Source organism: Papio anubis, chromosome 18 (genome assembly GCF_008728515.1).
Source record: "Papio anubis isolate 15944 chromosome 18, Panubis1.0, whole genome shotgun sequence".
NCBI classification, from domain to species: domain Eukaryota; kingdom Metazoa; phylum Chordata; class Mammalia; order Primates; family Cercopithecidae; genus Papio; species Papio anubis.
This window is the reverse complement of record NC_044993.1, coordinates 298,044-315,670: the sequence shown is the minus strand read 5'-3', so window position 1 is coordinate 315,670 and position 17,627 is coordinate 298,044. Positions and strand designations below refer to the sequence as shown.

General features: G+C 57.4%; 2 protein-coding genes and 1 long non-coding RNA gene across 12 annotated transcripts in view; 1 reads left to right on the top strand and 2 right to left on the bottom strand.

Moving 5' to 3' along the window:
• The first annotated feature begins 4 nt into the window (after positions 1-4).
• Positions 5-17,615, top strand: ZNF276 (zinc finger protein 276). Of its 3 annotated transcripts, none has more exons than XM_003917340.4 (11): positions 5-289; positions 1,554-1,857; positions 2,159-2,205; positions 2,282-2,731; positions 5,832-5,910; positions 7,409-7,492; positions 10,834-10,944; positions 11,013-11,088; positions 11,410-11,527; positions 15,598-15,697; positions 15,770-17,615. In XM_003917340.4, the coding sequence occupies exons 2-11, from the start codon at positions 1,574-1,576 to the stop codon at positions 16,038-16,040; spliced, it is 1,620 nt and encodes a 539-aa protein (XP_003917389.1). In that variant the 5' UTR covers positions 5-289; positions 1,554-1,573; the 3' UTR covers positions 16,041-17,615. The 3 variants fall into 3 exon arrangements, 2 of the variants coding, with proteins under 2 accessions (XP_003917389.1, XP_021788014.1); XR_002519371.2 differs by lacking the exon at positions 5-289 and adding an exon at positions 362-867 and having other exon boundaries at positions 11,013-11,189; positions 15,770-16,342; XM_021932322.2 differs by lacking the exon at positions 5-289 and adding an exon at positions 537-867 and having other exon boundaries at positions 15,770-16,342.
• On the bottom strand, positions 9,857-11,164 carry LOC116271258. Its single transcript, XR_004179699.1, has 2 exons — positions 11,047-11,164; positions 9,857-10,762 (listed from the first exon to the last, which is right to left on the bottom strand). It is a non-coding gene; the product is annotated as an uncharacterized LOC116271258 (long non-coding RNA).
• The window catches only part of FANCA (FA complementation group A), a 74,618-nt gene continuing 73,263 nt past the window's right edge, over positions 16,273-17,627 (bottom strand). For 5 of the 8 annotated variants that reach the window (XM_031658011.1, XM_009197081.4, XM_031658014.1 and 2 more), the window contains 3 exons: positions 17,265-17,340; positions 16,897-17,057; positions 16,276-16,745 (listed from right to left, as the gene is read on the bottom strand). In XM_031658011.1, the coding sequence (XP_031513871.1) occupies positions 16,525-16,745; positions 16,897-17,057; positions 17,265-17,340 (458 nt within the window). In that variant the 3' untranslated portion in view covers positions 16,276-16,524. Of the gene's footprint in view, positions 16,746-16,896; positions 17,058-17,264; positions 17,341-17,627 lie in introns of all 8 variants that reach the window. The other 3 variants (XM_003917338.5, XM_009197084.4, XM_009197089.4) reach the window with 2 other exon arrangements.

The following is a 17,627-nucleotide window of genomic DNA, read 5'->3' as shown; positions in this document are numbered from 1 at the left end:
CACTTCCGGCGACGGGCCCCCTCCGCGCGTACTTCGGGCCCCACGGGTGTTAGTGGCGGGGGTGGCAGAGCTAGGGCGGGTTGTCGCGACGGGGCCGGGCCCCTTCGCCGTCTCTAGATGGGGCTGGCGGGAAGGGCCCCTCACGGAGTTGCCAAGGGCGTCTAACCGCGGCAGCCAGGCCCCTGTCTACGTGAGACCCCGGCCCCCGTCCCCTCTGCAGCCCGCCCGCCACCTGCGCGCCGCGTGGCCTCCGCCGGCGCCTGCCCGCCCCGCGCCTCCGTCTCTCACGGTAAGAGGCGGGGAGGGCCGCGTCGCCTCTCCCTGGAGGGCTCGTCGTGAGGTCTCGGCGAGCCCCTCCGCCCAGCGCCCCGCCCCAGGCCAGCGCTCCATTGGCGGCAGCGGCGGGCACGGCCGCCCTCGGGCCGGAGAGGGGAGCGGGGACGAGCGGGGGCGCTGGCACCGCGCGTGGAACCTCGGCCGCGGGGTCCCGTCCCTGGCCCCTGGCCCGCCCCGCCCGCCTCGCTTTGCTTCTCGCTCCGCCCCTCGCCCGCCCCGCCTCCCTTCCAGCGCGCCGAGCGGAGCCGAACGCCGGGTCCTCCAGGAACCTCGAGCCGGGCCGAGCGGGGCCGGGCAGCACCCGCGGGGTTCTGCTGGCGTCCTCCGCTGCCATGAAGCGGGACCGGCTGGGCCGCTTCCTGTCCCCTGGGGCGGCCCGGCAGCGCGGGGCCTCGGGCGGCGGCGGCGGCCGTGCTCGGGGCCGCCCTTCCCTCAGCGGCGGGTCGAGGGTGGACGGGGCGACGGCGCGGCGCGCCTGGGGCCCGGTTGGGCACTGCGGGGACGCGGGTGAGGACGGCGTGGACGAGGCAGGTGGGTCCACGGCCCGGGCGTGGCGGGCGGGGGTCGCGGCGGGGGCTGCGCGTGGGCGGAGCTGCACGGACGCCCGGAAGCGGCGCGGCCTCCCCTCCACCCGGCCGAGCGCGCAGCGGACTCGGGTCTGCGTCTGGATAGGCGCTGGGCGGCCGGCTCGGTTTTCCCCGCGCTCCGTGGCGCTGGCGTCGCCGGCCCGGCCTCCCCGGCCGCGGGCTCGGTCAGAAGGGACCCGGCGTGAGGAGCGCTGTCACCGCGGGCAGGTCGCCCTTGGGCGCCCGCGCGTGGGAATCGCCCTCTCCGGCTTCGTGTTCTCCGGGAGCAGGAAAGGAGGCGGCACCTGCACTTGCAGACAGGAAACCGCGGCGTTTCCTGGAGGGCGCAGCGCCGTCCCCGGGTCTCGCGGTCGCTGGGAGGAGGGTGCAGTTCCAGGTTTCACTCGTGAAGCTGTTTCGCTGGGAGGCTTTCAGAGGCCTTTGAAATTTGAAAGATTTCTTGGACCAGCGGCCGCATCCCCCACAGGGCGGCTTGTCCCGCCTAGAGCCGCGCGCCCGAGCCGCTTGCTGTGTCCGGGGGCCGCGCGGAGGGCGATGCAGGCGCTGCCCTCGAACCTGGAGTCCGGGACGCCCCGGGCTCGGGAGCCTCCGCCTTTGCTGGCTGCTAACACCTTCTGCCGCTCTGTGCAGGAGCAGGCCGGGCTCTCGCCATGGGTCACTGTCGCCTCTGCCACGGGAAGTTTTCCTCGAGAAGCCTGCGCGGCATCTCTGAGAGGGCGCCTGGAGCGAGCGTGGAGAGGCCGTCCGCAGAGGAGCGCGTGCTCGTCAGGGACTTCCAGCGCCTGCTGGGGGTGGCTGTCCGCCAGGACCCCACTTTATCTCAGTTTGTCTGCAAGAGCTGCCACGCCCAGTTCTACCAGTGCCACAGCCTCCTCAGGTCCTTCCTGCAGAGGGTCAACGTCTCCCCGACGGGTCGCCGGAAGCCTTGTGCAAAGTACGCCCTAGTCTGTTGAGGGCACGTTCAGGCTGTCAGCACTGCAGTGTGACGGGTGCTGAGAAGGGACAGGGCATGCCTTGGCGGCAGCCTCTGGGTGGCGGGAATGGGCCATGCCCAGGCTCGGTGTGAATAGCCCTGGGATTGGTGTGGAGAGACGAACTGGGAGGAGCTGGGGTGAGGGAAGAGAAGGTTACCTATGGGGACCGCTGAGGTTTGAGACCTTGAGAGGGTCCTGTACCACACGCGCTGTGAACCTGCGCCTGCTTGTCCTGCTCATGGCCACACTGATCCTTTGCAGGGTCGGTGCCCAGCTCCCAACAGGGGCAGAGGAGGGAGCCTGTCTGGGTGAGTCCTCCCCCGGTGGAGGGTGGGCTGGGTGCCCACCAGCGGTGGAGCTGACATCTCTGTTGACTCTCTGCAGTGGATCTGATCACATCAAGCCCCCAGTGCTTGCACGGCTTGGTGGGATGGGTGCACGGACACGCGGCCAGCTGCAGGGCCCTGCCCCACCTTCAGAGGACACTGTCCTCTGAGTACTGCGGCGTCATCCAGGCCGTGTGGGGCTGCGACCAGGGCCACGACTACACCATGGACACCAGCTCCAGCTGCAAAGCCTTCTTGCTGGACAGTGCGCTGGCGGTCAAGTGGCCATGGGACAAGGAGACGGCGCCACGGCTGCCCCAGCACCGAGGGTGGAACCCTGGGGACGCCCCTCAGACCTCCCAGGGTAAAGGGACAGGGACCCCAGTTGGGGCTGAGACCAAGATTCTGCCCAGCACGGATGAGGCCCAGCCTCCTTCGGACAGCGACGCGGTGGGGCCTAGGTCGGGCTTCCCACCTCAGCCAAGCCTGCCCCTCTGCGGGGCCCCAGGTAGGAGGCACCTCTTGCTGGTGCTAGACCAGGATCTGTGCTCCTCAGCCCGGCAGGGTTTTTGGCAGAAAGTGGATGTCTCCACTGCTCTAGGTGGTGGCCGGAGCGTGGTGTGAGAAGGAACAGAGCTTGGGGCTTCGGCCTGCGGCTGCTCACCACAGCCAGAGAGCAGGGAGGGGTGGCCGGCCTGTCTCAGCCTCTTGCTCTGTGAGCAGGGCGTTGTTCCAGCAGTTTCTGTGGCTCATCAGCCATCTAGTCTTCCTCTAAGCTTGTGCTTGGGGCTGAGGGGACTGAGGAAGAAAAGAATGGAGCCTTGTCTGTGGACGTGGGAGAAGAGAATGGCCATTGCCTCTGTGGCTGCTGCCCTGGGCCAGCTGCAGGTCATTTCCTGGCGCTCAGCCAGCCGCCTGGTGACACCCTGGCGTGGGCCAGTGTGGCGCAGCTTTCTCTGCTGACAGGCTGAGGGGAACACAAGGCCCTTGTTTGGGCCCCAGAACCCTTAGCACTGTGGGCTGGTGCAGCTGCTTTTGGATGTTGTGTTAGGAGGGCTGGGGCCAGTTTCCCTCCGGCCTCTTGTCGTGCGTGTGCTCTGCATACCTGTCCCCACCTGGGCACTCAGCTCCCACCTTGAGTTCTCAGGGGAGCTTCCAGAAAACGTAGCTACCTGTTATCCTAGACTTTGGGAGGCTGAGGTGGGCGGATCACTTGAGGTCCGGAGATCAAGACTAGCCTGGCCAACATAGCAAAACCCCATCACTAATAAAAATACAAAAACTAGCTAGGCATGGTGGTGGGCACCTGTAATCCCAGGTACTCTGGAGGCTGAGGCATGAGAATCACTTGAGCCTGGGAGGCAGAGGTTGCAGTGAGCCGACATCGCACTGCTGTACTCCAGCCTGGGCGACAGAGCAAGACTCCGTCTCAAACAAAAACTCAGCTACCCAGATAGTTCAGAAAGATACGGGTGCACAGATGAGACAGTGTGGTTTGGGGGCCTTGGGTAGGAACAGGATTGTGAGTGTCACGTCTTAGAGCTGCTTGGTTTTTAAACCTGTATGCAGTATGTTGACAACAATACTACCTCTTTACCTATCTGTGTATGTATTTTTGTGACAGTCTCGTTCTGTAGCCCAGGTTGGAGTGCAGTGGCGCGATCTTGGTTCACTGCTACCTCTGCCTCCCGGGTCTTGGTTCAAGCATTTCTCCTGCCTCAGCCTGCCGAGTATCTGGGACTACAGGCACGCATCACCACGCCCAGCTAATTTTTGTATTTTTAATAGAGACGGGGTTTCACCAAGTTGGCCAGGCTGGTCTCGAACTCCTGACCTTGTGATCCACCTGCCTCGGCCTCCCAGAGTGCTGGGATTACAGGTGTGAGTCACTGCGCCCGGCCAAGAACAATACTGTTTAAAGCTTATTTTAGGCTAGGTGCAATGGCTCACGCCTGTAATTCCAGCACTCTGGGAGGCTGAGGCGGGCGGATTGTGAGGTCAGGAGATTGAGACCAGCCTGGCTAACATGGTGAAACCCTGTCTCTACTAAAAATAACAAAAAACTAGCCGGGGGCGCGGTGGCTCAAGCCTGTAATCCCAGCACTTTGGGAGGCCGAGGCGGGCGGATCACAAGGTCAGGAGATCGAGACCACAGTGAAACCCCGTCTCTACTAAAAATACAAAAAACTAGCCGGGCGTGGTGGCGGGCGCCTGTAGTCCTAGCTACCCTGGAGGCTGAGGCAGGAGAATGGCGTGAACCCTGGAGGCGGAGCTTGCAGTGAGCCAAGATCGCACCACTGCACTCCAGCCTGGGTGACAGAGCGAGATTCCGTCTCAAAAAAAAAAAAATTAGCTGGGCGTGGTGATGGGCACCTGTAGTCCCAGCTACTCGGGAGGCTGAGGCAGGAGAATCGCTTGACCCTGGGTGGCGGAGATTACAGTGAGCTGAGATCCTGCCACTGCACTCCAGCCTGGGCGACAGAGCAAGACTCCATCTCAAAAAAAAAAAAAAAAGAAACTGACTTTAAGTAGAGATGGAGTCTCACTGTTTTGTCCAGGCTGGTCTTGAATTTCTGGCTTCAAGTGATTCTCCTGCCTTGGCCTCCCAAAAGCCTGGGATCATAGGCATAAACCACCAGGCCTGGCCGAGAGAACAGTAATAGTATTTATTTATGGAGTCTTGCTCTGTTCCCCAGACTAGAGTGCAGCGGCACGATCTCAGCTCACTGCAACCTCTGCCTCCTGGGTTCAAGTGATTCTCCTACCTCAGCCTAATAAGTAGCTGAGACTACAGGCTCGTGCCACTACACCAGTTAATTTTTTGTATTTTTGTTTTTAGTTTTTTTTTTTTTTGAGACGAAGTTTCACTCTGTTGCCCAGGCTGGAGTGCAGTGGCGCGATATCAGTGAGCCGCAACCTCCGCCTCCCAGGGTCAAGCGGTTCTCCTGCCTCAGCCTCCTGAGTAGCTGGGATTACAGGCACCCACCACCATGCCTGGCTAATTTTGTATGTTTTAGAAGAGATGGGGTTTCTCGAGAACATGGTGGTCAGGCTGGTCTTGAACTCTCGACTTCAGGTGATCCGCCCGCCCCAGCCTCCCAAAGTGCTGGGATTACAGGCATGAGTTACCACGCCCGGCCCAATTTTTTGTATTTTTAGTGGAGACAGGGTTTCACCGTGTTAGCCAGGTTGGTCTCGATTCTCCTGACCTTGTGATCCGCCCGCATCGGCCTCCCGAAGTGCTGGGATTACAGGCGTGAGCCACCGTGCCCGGCCCAGTAATTGTTTAAATGTCTCAGAACATCCACCAAGTCCAGGCTGTCCTAGAATGACTGGATTGGAGTCTGTGAAGGACTGGGCTTTCTGGTTCTGCTGTTCCTGAGGTTCTGATGCTTGTTGCTGCCTGTGTGTTTCTGGACGTCGGGCTGGCGGGACAGGATCGGAGGCCGCGTAGCACTCTTGGCAGGGATGGGGCCGAGGTGGGGGAAACTTGCGGGTCAGGGACCCCAGGCTCCCTTCTGGTCATCAGTAGTGGAGTCGTACCTCCTGGCAGGTGAGACCTTTCTGTGCTCCACGTTGGTGACAGGACCTTGTTCTTTGTTTCTCAGGGCAGTTGGGTGAGAAGCAGGTCCCATCTTCAACCTCGGATGATCGGGTAAAAGACGAGTTCAGTGACCTTTCTGAGGGGTGAGAGAAGAGTGGGTTTAAATAGCCTAACATTTCTCCTTCAAAAACCAAACAGCCATCGTAGGGCCAGCTGCCCGTGCCCTGGTACCGAACTAAGCCGTCACAGGGGCCGGCTGTCTGTCCCTGGCTGGGACGCGCCTCCTCTCGAGGTGGGAGGAGAGGAGGGCTGGGGAGCTTCTGAGGCTTCTTGTCTCTGATTGGTGGTTTCCTGGGAGCCAGAGGGCACCCCCAGACCTGAGGCAGCTCCAGAGGGAGCTCGATAGGGTTTCTGACCTGGAGCAGCCTAGAAGTGAGTTTGTTGAACCACTCTGTGGCTGGGTCCTTTGTTTCTGCTGCTGTTTTCTCTTTTAGGGCTATGGTTTTGTGTTCACTCCAGCTGTTTCTGGAGTAGAGGAAGCCTGACTTTAGCCCTTGACTATGACACTGTTCTGACTTGAAGCAGAGGCTCCGTGAGGAGGTGTTGGAGGAGGACAGTCCTCAGAAGGGACCCCATCAGTGTCTGCAAACTCCCTGGGCCACCCCTGCCTCTCAGCCAAGCGCCACTCAGGGCAGTTGTGCCAGGCTGGGGTTTGCACCATTTCCACCCTCTCCTGTCAACCTTGGCTGCAACACAGACGCACCTCATCCAAATGAGGACAGCCCAGTTTGGGGGGCAATCCCAGTGGGGTGTCCAGTGATGAAATCGGGCAGGTGCCAGGAGGCACCTGGGCTGGCTAAGGCTGTCCTCAAGACCACCAGGAGACGAAACCACAGCTCAGGTTTCAGCATAAAGGCCACAGTCTTTTTTTTTTTTCTTTTCGTTTTGTGAACTTTGTTTTTAGACTGAGCCTCACTCTGTTGCCCGGGCTGGAGTGCAGTGGCGCCGTCTCAGCTCACTGCGACCTGCACCTTCCGCTTTCAAGCGATTCTCCCGCGTCAGCCTCCCGAGTAGCTGGGATTACAGGTGCCCCCCACCACGCCCAGCTAATTTTTGTATTTTTAGTAGAGACAGGGTTTCTCGGTATTGGCCAGGCTGGTCTTGAACTCCTGACCTCAGGTGATCCACCTGCCTCAGCCTCCCAAAGTGCTGGGATTACAGGTTGAGCCACCACACCCAGCCACTTGCATCAACTTAGAAGTGGCTCGTGGCAAACCCATCAGCTGCATAGGGGTTCGCAGTTACGGGGTGAGGTGGTTGATTTTTCAAAGTCTGCTTAGCAGGAAGCCACCTTTGAGAGCCTCCACCCCTTCTGGGCTGCTGTGGAAAGTGCTCTTTCCAAGTCCAGTGTCCTGGTGCCCGGAGCACATGGCTTGTGGGGGTTGCTGGCTTGTGAGCCTGGTCGGTCCTTTGCATTCGGAAATGAGATTGGAAATTTGGGGATTTTAGATTTAAGACATTTTCAGAAGAACTCGAACGTGGGACGTGGGGGTCCGTGTGCTAATCTTTAGGCAGGGGTGTTGTTGGAACTGTTACTGCCCAGGCCCAGGGCTTTGCTGAAGATTCTCTCTTCATTCCTAGAGACGTCTTGAGTGAAGACGAAAACGACAAGAAGCAAAACGCCCAGTCTTCGGATGAGTCCTTTGAGCCTTACCCAGAAAGGAAGTAAGTGGGCAGCCCGGGATCTGCTGGAGGCATCCGCTGGGTGACCTAGACACCCGCCTGTGCCCCAGGGGGTCTCACTCCCCGCTGTGCGTACCCTCCTGGTGGTCTCAGCGCTGTGAAATGACCAGCAGGCCGGGGTAGGGCTGCCTCAGCGTCCCAGCAGTGGACGGCAGGTGTCTGTTGACAAAACCCAGCCTCATTTGAGAACGAGGCTCTTAGGTCCCTTCTGCCAGTCCTGCTCTGGGTTCACACCCCAGTGTCCCCCCTGGAATTCCCCAACCCATCGCTTCTGCTTTGTGTGCATCCTGAGGCCCAAGGACCCAGCTCTGTCATCCTCACAGTTATGACCCCATCACTGACGTCCACGGCCAGGCAGCCACGGTCCACTTCCTTGTGGAGTCACTTCTGTGGCCTTGTTTTGACTTTGTTTTTAGGGATTTATGTTTTCTCTCTGGTTAGAACACAGGCCTTGGTGGTGAGGGCTGGTTTTCACTTGTGCTGTCTTCTTTGCAACCCTGTGCCCAGGAGTACCCAGAACACTGCCAGGTAGTTGGCGACTGACCCGGTCCCTGTCCCTGAGCATTTCAGTCCAGAACAAAGGTCCAGAGGGCCGGCGGCTCTGAGTACCACAGTCAGCCGCTGGAACCCTGCAGTGCAGACTGAGAGGTCAACTGCCTTTTTCATTGAAGTTCTGATGCTGTTAAGTTCTGAAAAGAGGAACAGGAGCAGAGGAGGAGGCCGGAGAGGGGCTGCAGGGGCCTCAGCATGAACAGAAAACTGGTCAGGCCCAGAAAAGGTGCCCGGGGGTCCATACCCTCAGGTTTGTTCCCAGGAATCATGGCTGGGGTGCCGCCCGAGGCTGCTGATGAGAAGCCCCCACTCCCTGTGACCCCCCCGGGTTGAGTCCAAATCCCAGGACACCTGAGAATGTTTCTGTGCCTTGCTGCCCAGAGGGTCTGGGGATGCTGGTGAGAGGAGGGCTGGGAGCTGGGATGGGAGGGGCCAGGTGAGCCTTTTCCAGAGAGGCAGATTCAGGAGGGGAGGGTCCTCTCTGCTGGGCTCCTGCTGCTGTGACAGGGACAGCACATCAGACTGTGTCTCTAGTTCCTCTGGACCCCAGGAGTGCAGACAAAGACGTGCTTTGGGACAGAGACACAGGAGACATGTTTTCAGAGGCCTCTAGTTAAAGGGGTGACTTTAGTGGGACCCGCGGCGTAGGAGGCAGGACTGGGTGGTAGCAAGCATGGCCTCCTGACTGCGGCAAGTGCCAGGGGCACTTGGTTCCTCAGCTGCTACAGTGAGACCCCCCTGAGAACCCAGAAGGGCCTCTGCACAGCCCCCAGCCCATGTGCTGCCTCGCAGTCTTCTTGACTCGACCTTCGCGTTCTAGCAGGCAAGCTCGCCTGCACCCTCAGCTGGGGGCAATGATGTGTTAATGAGGGGTCAGTGGTTCCAGCCAGAGGTGAAGACCAGGGCCTGCGCCCTCGTGGGGAAAGAACTGACAAGCAGCAGTGAGGCCTGAGCCCAGCCCACCCCGTCCGCAAGGATCCCCGTCCCAGACACAAGGGCACAGAGACTGCGGGTGCTCCGAAGCCGCCTGTGCTGAGGAAGAGAGCGGTCAGTGTGGGAACCGTATGGCCAGCCACTCCACAAACAAGGGGCCACCCAATCCAGGCAGGCAGGGCAGGTGGCCAGATCATGAAAACCAGTTATCAGGGACAGGGAGAGAAGGTGCAGCCTGTGCAAAGTCAACACAGTTCTTTTCAATGATTTTTTTTTTTTTTTTTGAGACGGCGTCTCGCTCTGTCGCCCAGGCTGGAGTGCAGTGGCGCGATCTCAGCTCACTGCAAGGTCCACCTCCCGGGTTCAAGTGATTCTCCTGCCTCAGCCTCCTGAGTAGCTGGGATTACAGGCATGCATCACCATACCCAGCTAAGTTTTATATTTCTAATAGAGACGGGGTTTCCCCATGTTGGCCAGGCTGGTCTCAAGCTCCTGACCTCAGGTGATCCGCCCACTTCAGCCTCCCAAAGTGCTGGGATTACAGATGTGAGCCCCTGTGCCCAGCCTCAGTGCACTCTTTAAAGAGAAGGGCAGTTAGCGACAGGGTCTCATGCTCTTGCCCAGGCCGGGGTGCATTGGTACGATCATGGCTGATGGCAGCCTTGTGCGCTCAAGCGAGCCTCTCACCTCAGCCTCCCAGAGTGCTGGGATTGCCAGTGTGAGCCACTGGACTTGGCAGCGTAAATTACTTTTTTCATGCTTTTGCATATGGATTTTTCTTTTAATTTCCTTTTTGGATTGTTCATTGATAATACAAAGAAACATAATTGGGTTTTGTGTATGGATTTTACACTCTGCAGCTTTGCTGAAATCATTTATTCGGGTTTTTGTGTATGTGGATCTTTAGGGTTTTCTACACACAAGGTCATGTCATTTGTGAATAGGGAGAATTTTTCTGTTTTCCTTGCCCAGTTACTCTGGCCAGGGCCTCCAGTGCTGTGCTGAGAACAGTGGTGAGAACCCGTGTCTTCCTCGTCCTGGAGGAAGAGCTTTGTCTTTCACGATCGAGTGTGGCATGTGCTGTGGGTTTCACGTCGAAGCTTTATCATGGTGAAGTTCCCTTCTTTTCCTGAGGGATTTCCTTCCCTATCCTCATCTGGATCCAAAAAGGAACCACAAGTGTGTCTCTCCTCTAAGTCTCCAATAGACACACACTGGACGCTGCTGCATTTGCTGGTCCCTCAGGGACTTGCCAGACCAACTAAAATGCGCAACCCCAAAGTTCTGGAGGACAAGGTCTCCTGCCCACCATGGTCCCAGTCAGCAGCTCCAGGAACACAGGCTGGGCTCCCTGCAGCGGGGGCAGGGCTGAGGAATGCGGGGATGGCAGCTGCTCACCTTGTGCTTCCGGGGGAAACAGCACCTGTTCCTCCAAAGCCCAGGCTGGGGCTTGAGCTTGGAATCAAGCTGTCCTGGTTTCAGCGAGTGGATTCTGAGCGTTTTCCTAGCGTTTAAGGTCATTTTGATGAAGGGGTAGCCCCTTTGTTCTGCCATCTTTCCTGATATCTCCAGTGTTGGGTTTTATGTGTAGCACAGGATGAAGCTTCAGTTCTCAGAACTCACCCCTGCTGTGCCTGCGCCTTGCCCTCTGCTGTGTTCGCCTCTGAGGCCTCCTGTCCAGAGTTGCTCTGGCTGTGGTGGCTTCAGGTAGATTTTGAGGGTCAGTCAGCACAGAAGCAACTCAGGAAAGCTTCAGAAACATGTCTCCTGTTAGAGACAAGAAACCTTTTTCAGATGGAGATCGGAAACCACTGAATCTGGGAACCTCTTTTTTTCAGGGTCTCTGGTAAGAAGAGCGAAAGCAAGGAAGCCAAGAAGTCTGAAGAACCAAGAATTCGGAAGAAGCCGGGACCCAAGCCCGGGTGGAAGAAGAAGCTTCGTTGTGAGAGGTGAGGCCTGGAGCTCGAGGCTCGCCCTGCCTGTCGGGGCCGGGCTCCATGCGTGCTCTTTGTTGCAGGGAGGAGCTTCCCACCATCTACAAGTGTCCTTACCAGGGCTGCACAGCCGTGTACCGAGGCGCTGACGGCATGAAGGTGAGCACGGGCTGTGCCGGACCAGGCCCCGCAGCTGTCCGTGTGAGCCTGGGGCCGGCACCGGGTGTTTCCGCAGAGCCTGACGCAGACTTGTGCCCAAGGTGACCGGGGACCTGGGGTAGATGTGGGGCCAGACTTTCACTTGAGACACCCCCTGGGGGTCTAGAAGTGTCTTGGAGTGAAGCTGTGGAGGAACCAGTGGTGGAGCTGGAGGAGCTGGATCTGCCTTCCTTCCAGGGGCGTCAGCTGCCACCCGCTGAGGGTGCGTGCCGCTCGGCCCGGGTGAGGCTCTGCGGGTCTCTCACTGAGTCTCTCCTGCAGAAGCACATCAAGGAGCACCACGAGGAGGTCCGGGAGCGGCCCTGCCCCCACCCTGGCTGCAACAAGGTTTTCATGATCGACCGCTACCTGCAGCGGCACGTGAAGCTCATCCACACAGGTACTGCCGTCGTCAGCGTCACCCGCGCGGTGACAGCCAGGGGCACGTGACCTGCTTTCCTGTCTTCCTGATACCCATCCCCACCCCAGGAGTTGGGGATCGCGTGCAGGTGGCTGATAGGGCCTCGGGTACTCACAGTCGTGTAGGTGGAGGAAGGCTAGAGGAGGCATCAGTGTCCCAGGAGTTGGGGGTCGCGTGCAGGTGGCTGATGGGGCCTCACAGTCGTGTAGGTGGAGGAGGCTAGAGCAGGCGTCAGTGTGAATCTGCCCTTCCCTGTGATGGGAGGGATTCCTGACTTCCCCAGGATCTAGGCAGTTTGTCAAGACCGATCGCCAAGCAATCTTGGTGTCCCTTTGCAAATTGGTCACTTTAGTTTTTAATTTTTTCGGAGACGAAGTCTTGCTCTGTTGCCCAGGCTGGAGTGCAGTGGCACCATCTTGGCTCACCCCAACTTCCGTCTCCCGGGTTCAAGTGACTCTTCTGCCTCAGCCTCCGGAGTAGCTGGGATTATAGGCACCTGCAACCACGCCTGCTAATTTTTGTAATTTTTGGCAGAGAAAGGGTTTCACCATGTTGGCCAAGCCAATCTCTTAACTCCTGGCCTCAAGTGATCCACCTACCTCGGCCTCCCAAAGTACGGAGATTACAGGTGTGAGCACCACACCCAGCCCAAACAAGTGTCTCTTAAAAGGTGGAAGGCATGAAGGCACGCCAACTCTGGGGCGCTGCCCGTGTGGACAGGCGGGAGGCATGTGTGGTTCTGCTGCTTCACGTGTGTGTAGCTCGTCTCATTAAGACCGGAGGTGGGCCGGGCGCGGTGGCTCACGCCTGTAATCCCAGCAATTTGGGAGGCCGAGATGGGCGGATCACGAGGTCAGGAGATCGAGACCAGCCTGGCTAACACGGTGAAACCCCGTCTCTACTAAGAAATACAAAAACTAGCCGGGCAAGGTGGCGGGCGCCTGTAGTCCCAGCTACTCGGGAGGCTGAGGCCGGAGAATGGCGGGAACCCGGGAGGCGGAGCTTGCAGTGAGCTGAGATCTGGCCACTCACTCCAGCCTGGGCGACAGAGCGAGACTCCGTCTCAAAAAAAAAAAAAAAAGACCGGAGGTGGATGGGGGAGTTGTGACTGAGGGTGCTGTCTCTGTCCCCGTCTTATTTTTCACAATTCCTATAATGTACAAGTTACTTTTATAATCCAACAATGATATGTTTTCAAAATGACAAACTTGGCTGGGCACGGTGGCTCTCACTGTAATCCCAGCACTTTGGGAGGCCAAGGTGGGTGGATCACCTTGAGGTCAGCAGTTCGAGACCAGCCTGGCCAACATGGTAAAACGCCATCTTTACTAAAAATGCAAAAATTAGCTGGGCGTGGTGGCGCATGCCTGCAGGCACAGCTACTTGGGAAGCTGAGGTGGGAGAACTGCTTGAACCCAGGAGGTGGAGGTTGCAATGAGCTGAGATCACACCACTGCACTCCAGCCTGGGCAACAGGGAGACACTGTCTCAAAAAAAAAAAAAAAACTTGTTTGAACTATGTGGACCCACGTATACGTGGTCAGGGACTCGAATCCCTGGTATTCAGAGGGCTGCCTTTTCATAAGTGCAGGTTCTGTAGGGTCTCTGCAGGGCTAACTTTGGGACTTGAGTATGAGCAGATTTTGGTAAGGGTTGGGGTGCGGGGGGAACCAGCTGAGGACAACTGTATATTGATCCTTAAATAGTTTTCCTTGGTTTTGAACTTATTACAGAATAAGAATTATTTATTCTTATTTGAATTTACTACAGAAAGTCTTTTTTCATTAGGATTGATTTTTACTGCTGGATCATCTCCTGACATGCGGGTTATTTTGTTGTTTTTTTGGGTTCTCCCACATCTCTCCTGATGGCAGCAGTTCCTTGTGTTTGGTTCTTCAGACTCTGCATCTGTCCACTCACTGATGGTCATAACCAGCAGTTCCTTAAAAACCTGAAATCAGGCCGGGTGCAGTGGCTCACGCCTGTAATCCCAGCACTTTGGAGGCTGAGGCAGTAGGATTGCTTGAGGCCAGGAGTTTGAGACCAGCCTGGGCAACATAGTAAGACTGTCTCTACCAAAGATATTTTTTTAAATTTAGTGATTGAGACAGAGTCTGACTGTTATTGCCCAGGCTGGAGTGCAGTGGCGCGATCTTGGCTCACTGTAACCTCCGCCTCCCTAGTTCAAGTGATTCTCCTGCCTCAGCCTCCCGAGTAGCTGGGACTACAGGCATCCGCTGCCACGCTGGGTTTTTTTTTTTTTTTTTTTTTTAACGGAGTCTCGCTCCGTCGCCCAGGTTGGAGTGCAGCGGCACAATCTCAGCTCACTGCAAGCTCCGCTTCCCGAGTTAAAGCCATTCTCCTGCCTCAGCCTCCTGAGTAGCTGGGACTGCAGGCACCTGCCACCACGCCCGGCTAATTTTTCGTATTTTCACTAGAGATGGGGTTTCACCATGTTAGTCAGGATGGTCTCGATCTCCTGACCTCGTGATCCGCCTGCCTTGGCCTCCCAAAGTGTTGGGATTACAGGCGTGAGCCACCTTGACGCCCAGGTAATTTTTATATTTTTAGTAGAGAGGCGGGTTTTGCTGTGTTGGCCAGGCCAGTCTCGAGTTCCTGACCTCAGGTGATTTGCCCGCCTCAGCCTCCCAAAGTGCTGGGATTACAGGCATGAGCCACCATTCCCAGCCCCATTTTTTTTTTTTTTTTTTGAGACAGTGTGTTGCCCAGGCTGGAGTGCAGTGGTACAGTCTCGGCTGACTGCAACCTCCGCCTCCTGGGTTCATGCAGTTCTCCTGCCTCTGCCTCCGGAGTAGCTTGGATTACAGGCACCCGCCACCTCGCCCATCTAATTTTTGTATTTTTAGTATAGATGGGGTTTCACTATGTGGGCCAGGCTGGTCTTGAACTGATGTCATGATCCGCCTGCCTTGGCTTCCCAAAGTGCTGGGAGTGAGCTGTGAGCCACTGCCCCAGCCCCCCATGGTGGAGCACACCTGTGGCCCCAGCTACTTGAGCGGTCGAGGCAGGAGGATCACTTAAGCCTGGGAGTTCCAGGCTGTGGTGAGCCATGATTGTACCATTGCACTCCAACCTGGGCAACAGAACAAGACCGTCTCAAAAAAAGAAAAGTTGCTCGAACCTGGGAGGTGGAGGTTCCAGTGAGCTGAGATTGGGCTATTGCAGTCCAGCCTGGGGAACAGACCAAGACTCACGTCTCAAAAAAAAAACAACAACAGGGTAGAGTAAAATGTCAAGGTAGAGTTTCCCTCTGCAGGGAAAAGTCTGTCTTGTGAAGTGTTTTGGGGCTGGACAGCTGTGGAGGCAGCACAGGGAGAATGGGTCTGACTAGAAAGTGGTATCTCTTTGTTCAAGGGGGCAAGAAAGGTTTCCAGAGCGAGTACAGCCTTGCATAACCCCCAGCCCTTGGGTATGGACCCCTCTCATATGGAGATGAATTCTAGAGAACAGCCATAGCTGTGACAGTCAGTGATCTGTACAGCCTTAGTGATACGGCGTCCTTTAATAATTTGTAGGCCAGGCACAGTGGCTCATGCGTGTAATCCCAGCACTTGGGGAGACCGAGGCAGGCGGATCACGAGGTCAGGAGTTCAAGACCAGCCTGGCCAATATGGTGAAACCCCATCTCTACTAAAAATACAAAAATCAGCTGGGCATGGTGGCGGGCACCTGTAGTCCCAGCTACTCGGGAGGCGGAGGTTGCAGTGAGCCGAGACTGTGCCACTGCACTGCAGCCTGGGTAACAGAGCAAGACTTCATCTCAAAAAAAAAAATTTGTGTTTAAGGAAATAGATTTCTGAAGTTTCTTTAAAAATCATCGTCACATGCACATGGCTGATGAAGCCATATGATAGTATATCAAGCGGTTTAGAGATCTTAATAAATGAGGCCCTCAGAGGCCCCTTGCTTGGGCCCACTGTATGGTGTGCGGAAACTTCTTCCTGGCTGTGATGTTTTACATTCCCGTCGGCGTCCCCCCGGGAGGTTGGAGCATCAGGGCCTGGACTCACTGGACTCTCCTCTCGCAGAGGTGCGGAACTACATCTGTGACGAGTGTGGACAAACCTTCAAGCAGCGGAAGCACCTTCTCGTCCACCAGATGCGACATTCAGGAGCCAAGCCTTTGCAGTAAGTGTGAGCCAGGCCCTCCCCAGGGCTGTGGCTGGCCCACGCAGCTTCTTACCTGCCTCTGTCCCCCAGGTGTGAGGTCTGTGGGTTCCAGTGCAGGCAGCGGGCGTCCCTCAAGTACCACATGACCAAACACAAGGCTGAGACTGAGCTGGACTTTGCCTGTGACCAGTGTGGCCGGCGGTTCGAGAAGGCCCACAACCTCAACGTACACATGTCCATGGTGCACCCGCTGACACAGACCCAGGACAAGGCCCTGCCCCTGGAGGCAGAGCCACCACCCGGGCCACCGAGCCCCTCTGTGACCACAGAGGACCAGGCGGTGAAGCCAGAACCCACCTGAGGACGGCAGTGGGGATGAGCACCTCTAGCAGCCTGGACTCTGCAATGGCCGTGTCAGCCTCACCCTTCGTGCGCACCTGCATGGGTGCGCACCTGCCTGCCCTCAGTGTACAGCTCAAGTAGCCTCCCCTCTGCTCTGGGACCAGTGGTTTATTTTCCTACAAACACTGAGTGACTTGGGGCCAGACAGTTTATAAACAATTGATTCCTTTTCCCCACTAAAGCAATCGAGGAGATTTGTAATCCACTTTTTAGTGCAACAAGAGCTCCATGTTATGCTTGTAATAAATTATTTACAAAGGAGCTGGGCTGGTGTGCAGTGGCAGGTCCTCTCAGAAGAGATGAGGCTCCTGGTACAGGTCAGCGTCAGGAGCAGCCTGCTGCCGGCTCCGGAGGGCAGTGCTCACCTCTGGGTCGCAGTCCCCACGATCAGCCAGCAGCTGTGAGAGAGGAGCAGGTCCTCAGCCCATGCCGTCCACTGGGCCTCAGACCACAGGGAAGGGGCTCTGGCAGAAACAGTGTCGTCGCATTGCCAGCCGGGCGGGCACGTGGCCCAGGCAGCTGTGATTTGTCACATCCCCCACGTGGCCCAAGGTGGGTGTCTTGACGTTACCTCTGCTATGTGTGAGAAGCTCTTTTTCGGGCACCGAGGTATTAACTGCAGCAGAAAAAGACGAGCTTTTGTTATCAATTCCACAGGGTTGCCCTAGAGAGAAAACAGGCAAAGTCACAGGTTAGAAGACACTGAAACAGGGCTGGTGTGTCCCCCCCATCTGCATTCTGTGTTGGAACGTTCTCTGGCAGAAGGAGCCTCAGGCTGCGGGGAGCTCCCCTGGAGATGGGACTGGCCCTTGCACCTGCCTGACCCTGGAGCTCCAGGCTCCTGCTGGCTGGAGGTGAAACTGTGCTTGTGTCCCCAGCCACGAAGAGCTGGACCAGCCTCAGGTACATGTCAACAGCAACATGCAGGAAGGCCTCTTCCCTGATGGCCGCGTCGTCGTGGAAGTAGGAGAGAAGACTAGAAGTAAAGACATGGTGACGAGTGGCTACAGACTGCTGGAAAGGTAGCAGGTGATGCCAAGGGATGCTGCTCATCTGTGCGTCAGAGGCACAGGCAACCCTTCCCCTCCGGTGGGAGAGCCAGAGCTGCTAAGACGGGGGTCTGGGAAACACTGACCATGCACGGCTGTGCCCTGCTCCCTGAGCAGCCTGTAGGTGAAGGTACCTGTAGAACGTGAAGGGCAGCAGCCTGGTATGCTGATCCGGGGCCACGCGGAGGAGGAGTCGCCCCAGCCTGAGGTCTGCAATACCAAGAGGTGGCTCAGGCAACTCTGGACGTCTCTGCCTATGTTACCAGTGCTGGGGGACACCCCTGGGGGTTGGGACGTGTACCCTGGGAGGCCTGGCTGTGGGGGTGGTGCGGGGCAAACAGCCTGAGCCAAGGATACCTGGGCACCCGTCAGCAGCTGGGAGAGGAAGGGGGTGTGGGGCAGAGAGAGGCAGTCCCCATGATAGGCCATTGGTCCTGGGGTTGACCAGTGACCCAGTAAATTATCTTACACGTTTGTACTTAAAATCTGTCCCAACT

What these genes read in the sequence shown, in the direction of transcription:
- ZNF276 (XM_021932322.2), top strand. Translation starts at nt 669, where the DNA reads ATGAAGCGGGACCGGCTGGGCCGCTTCCTGTCCCCTGGGGCGGCCCGG. An exon ending in GCCCCTCTGCGGGGCCCCAG is followed by an intron (nt 2,732 to 5,831) that starts GTAGGAGGCACC and finishes TTTGTTTCTCAG; the next exon opens with GGCAGTTGGGTGAGAAGCAG. An exon ending in GAGCCTTACCCAGAAAGGAA is followed by an intron (nt 7,493 to 10,833) that starts GTAAGTGGGCAG and finishes TCTTTTTTTCAG; the next exon opens with GGTCTCTGGTAAGAAGAGCG.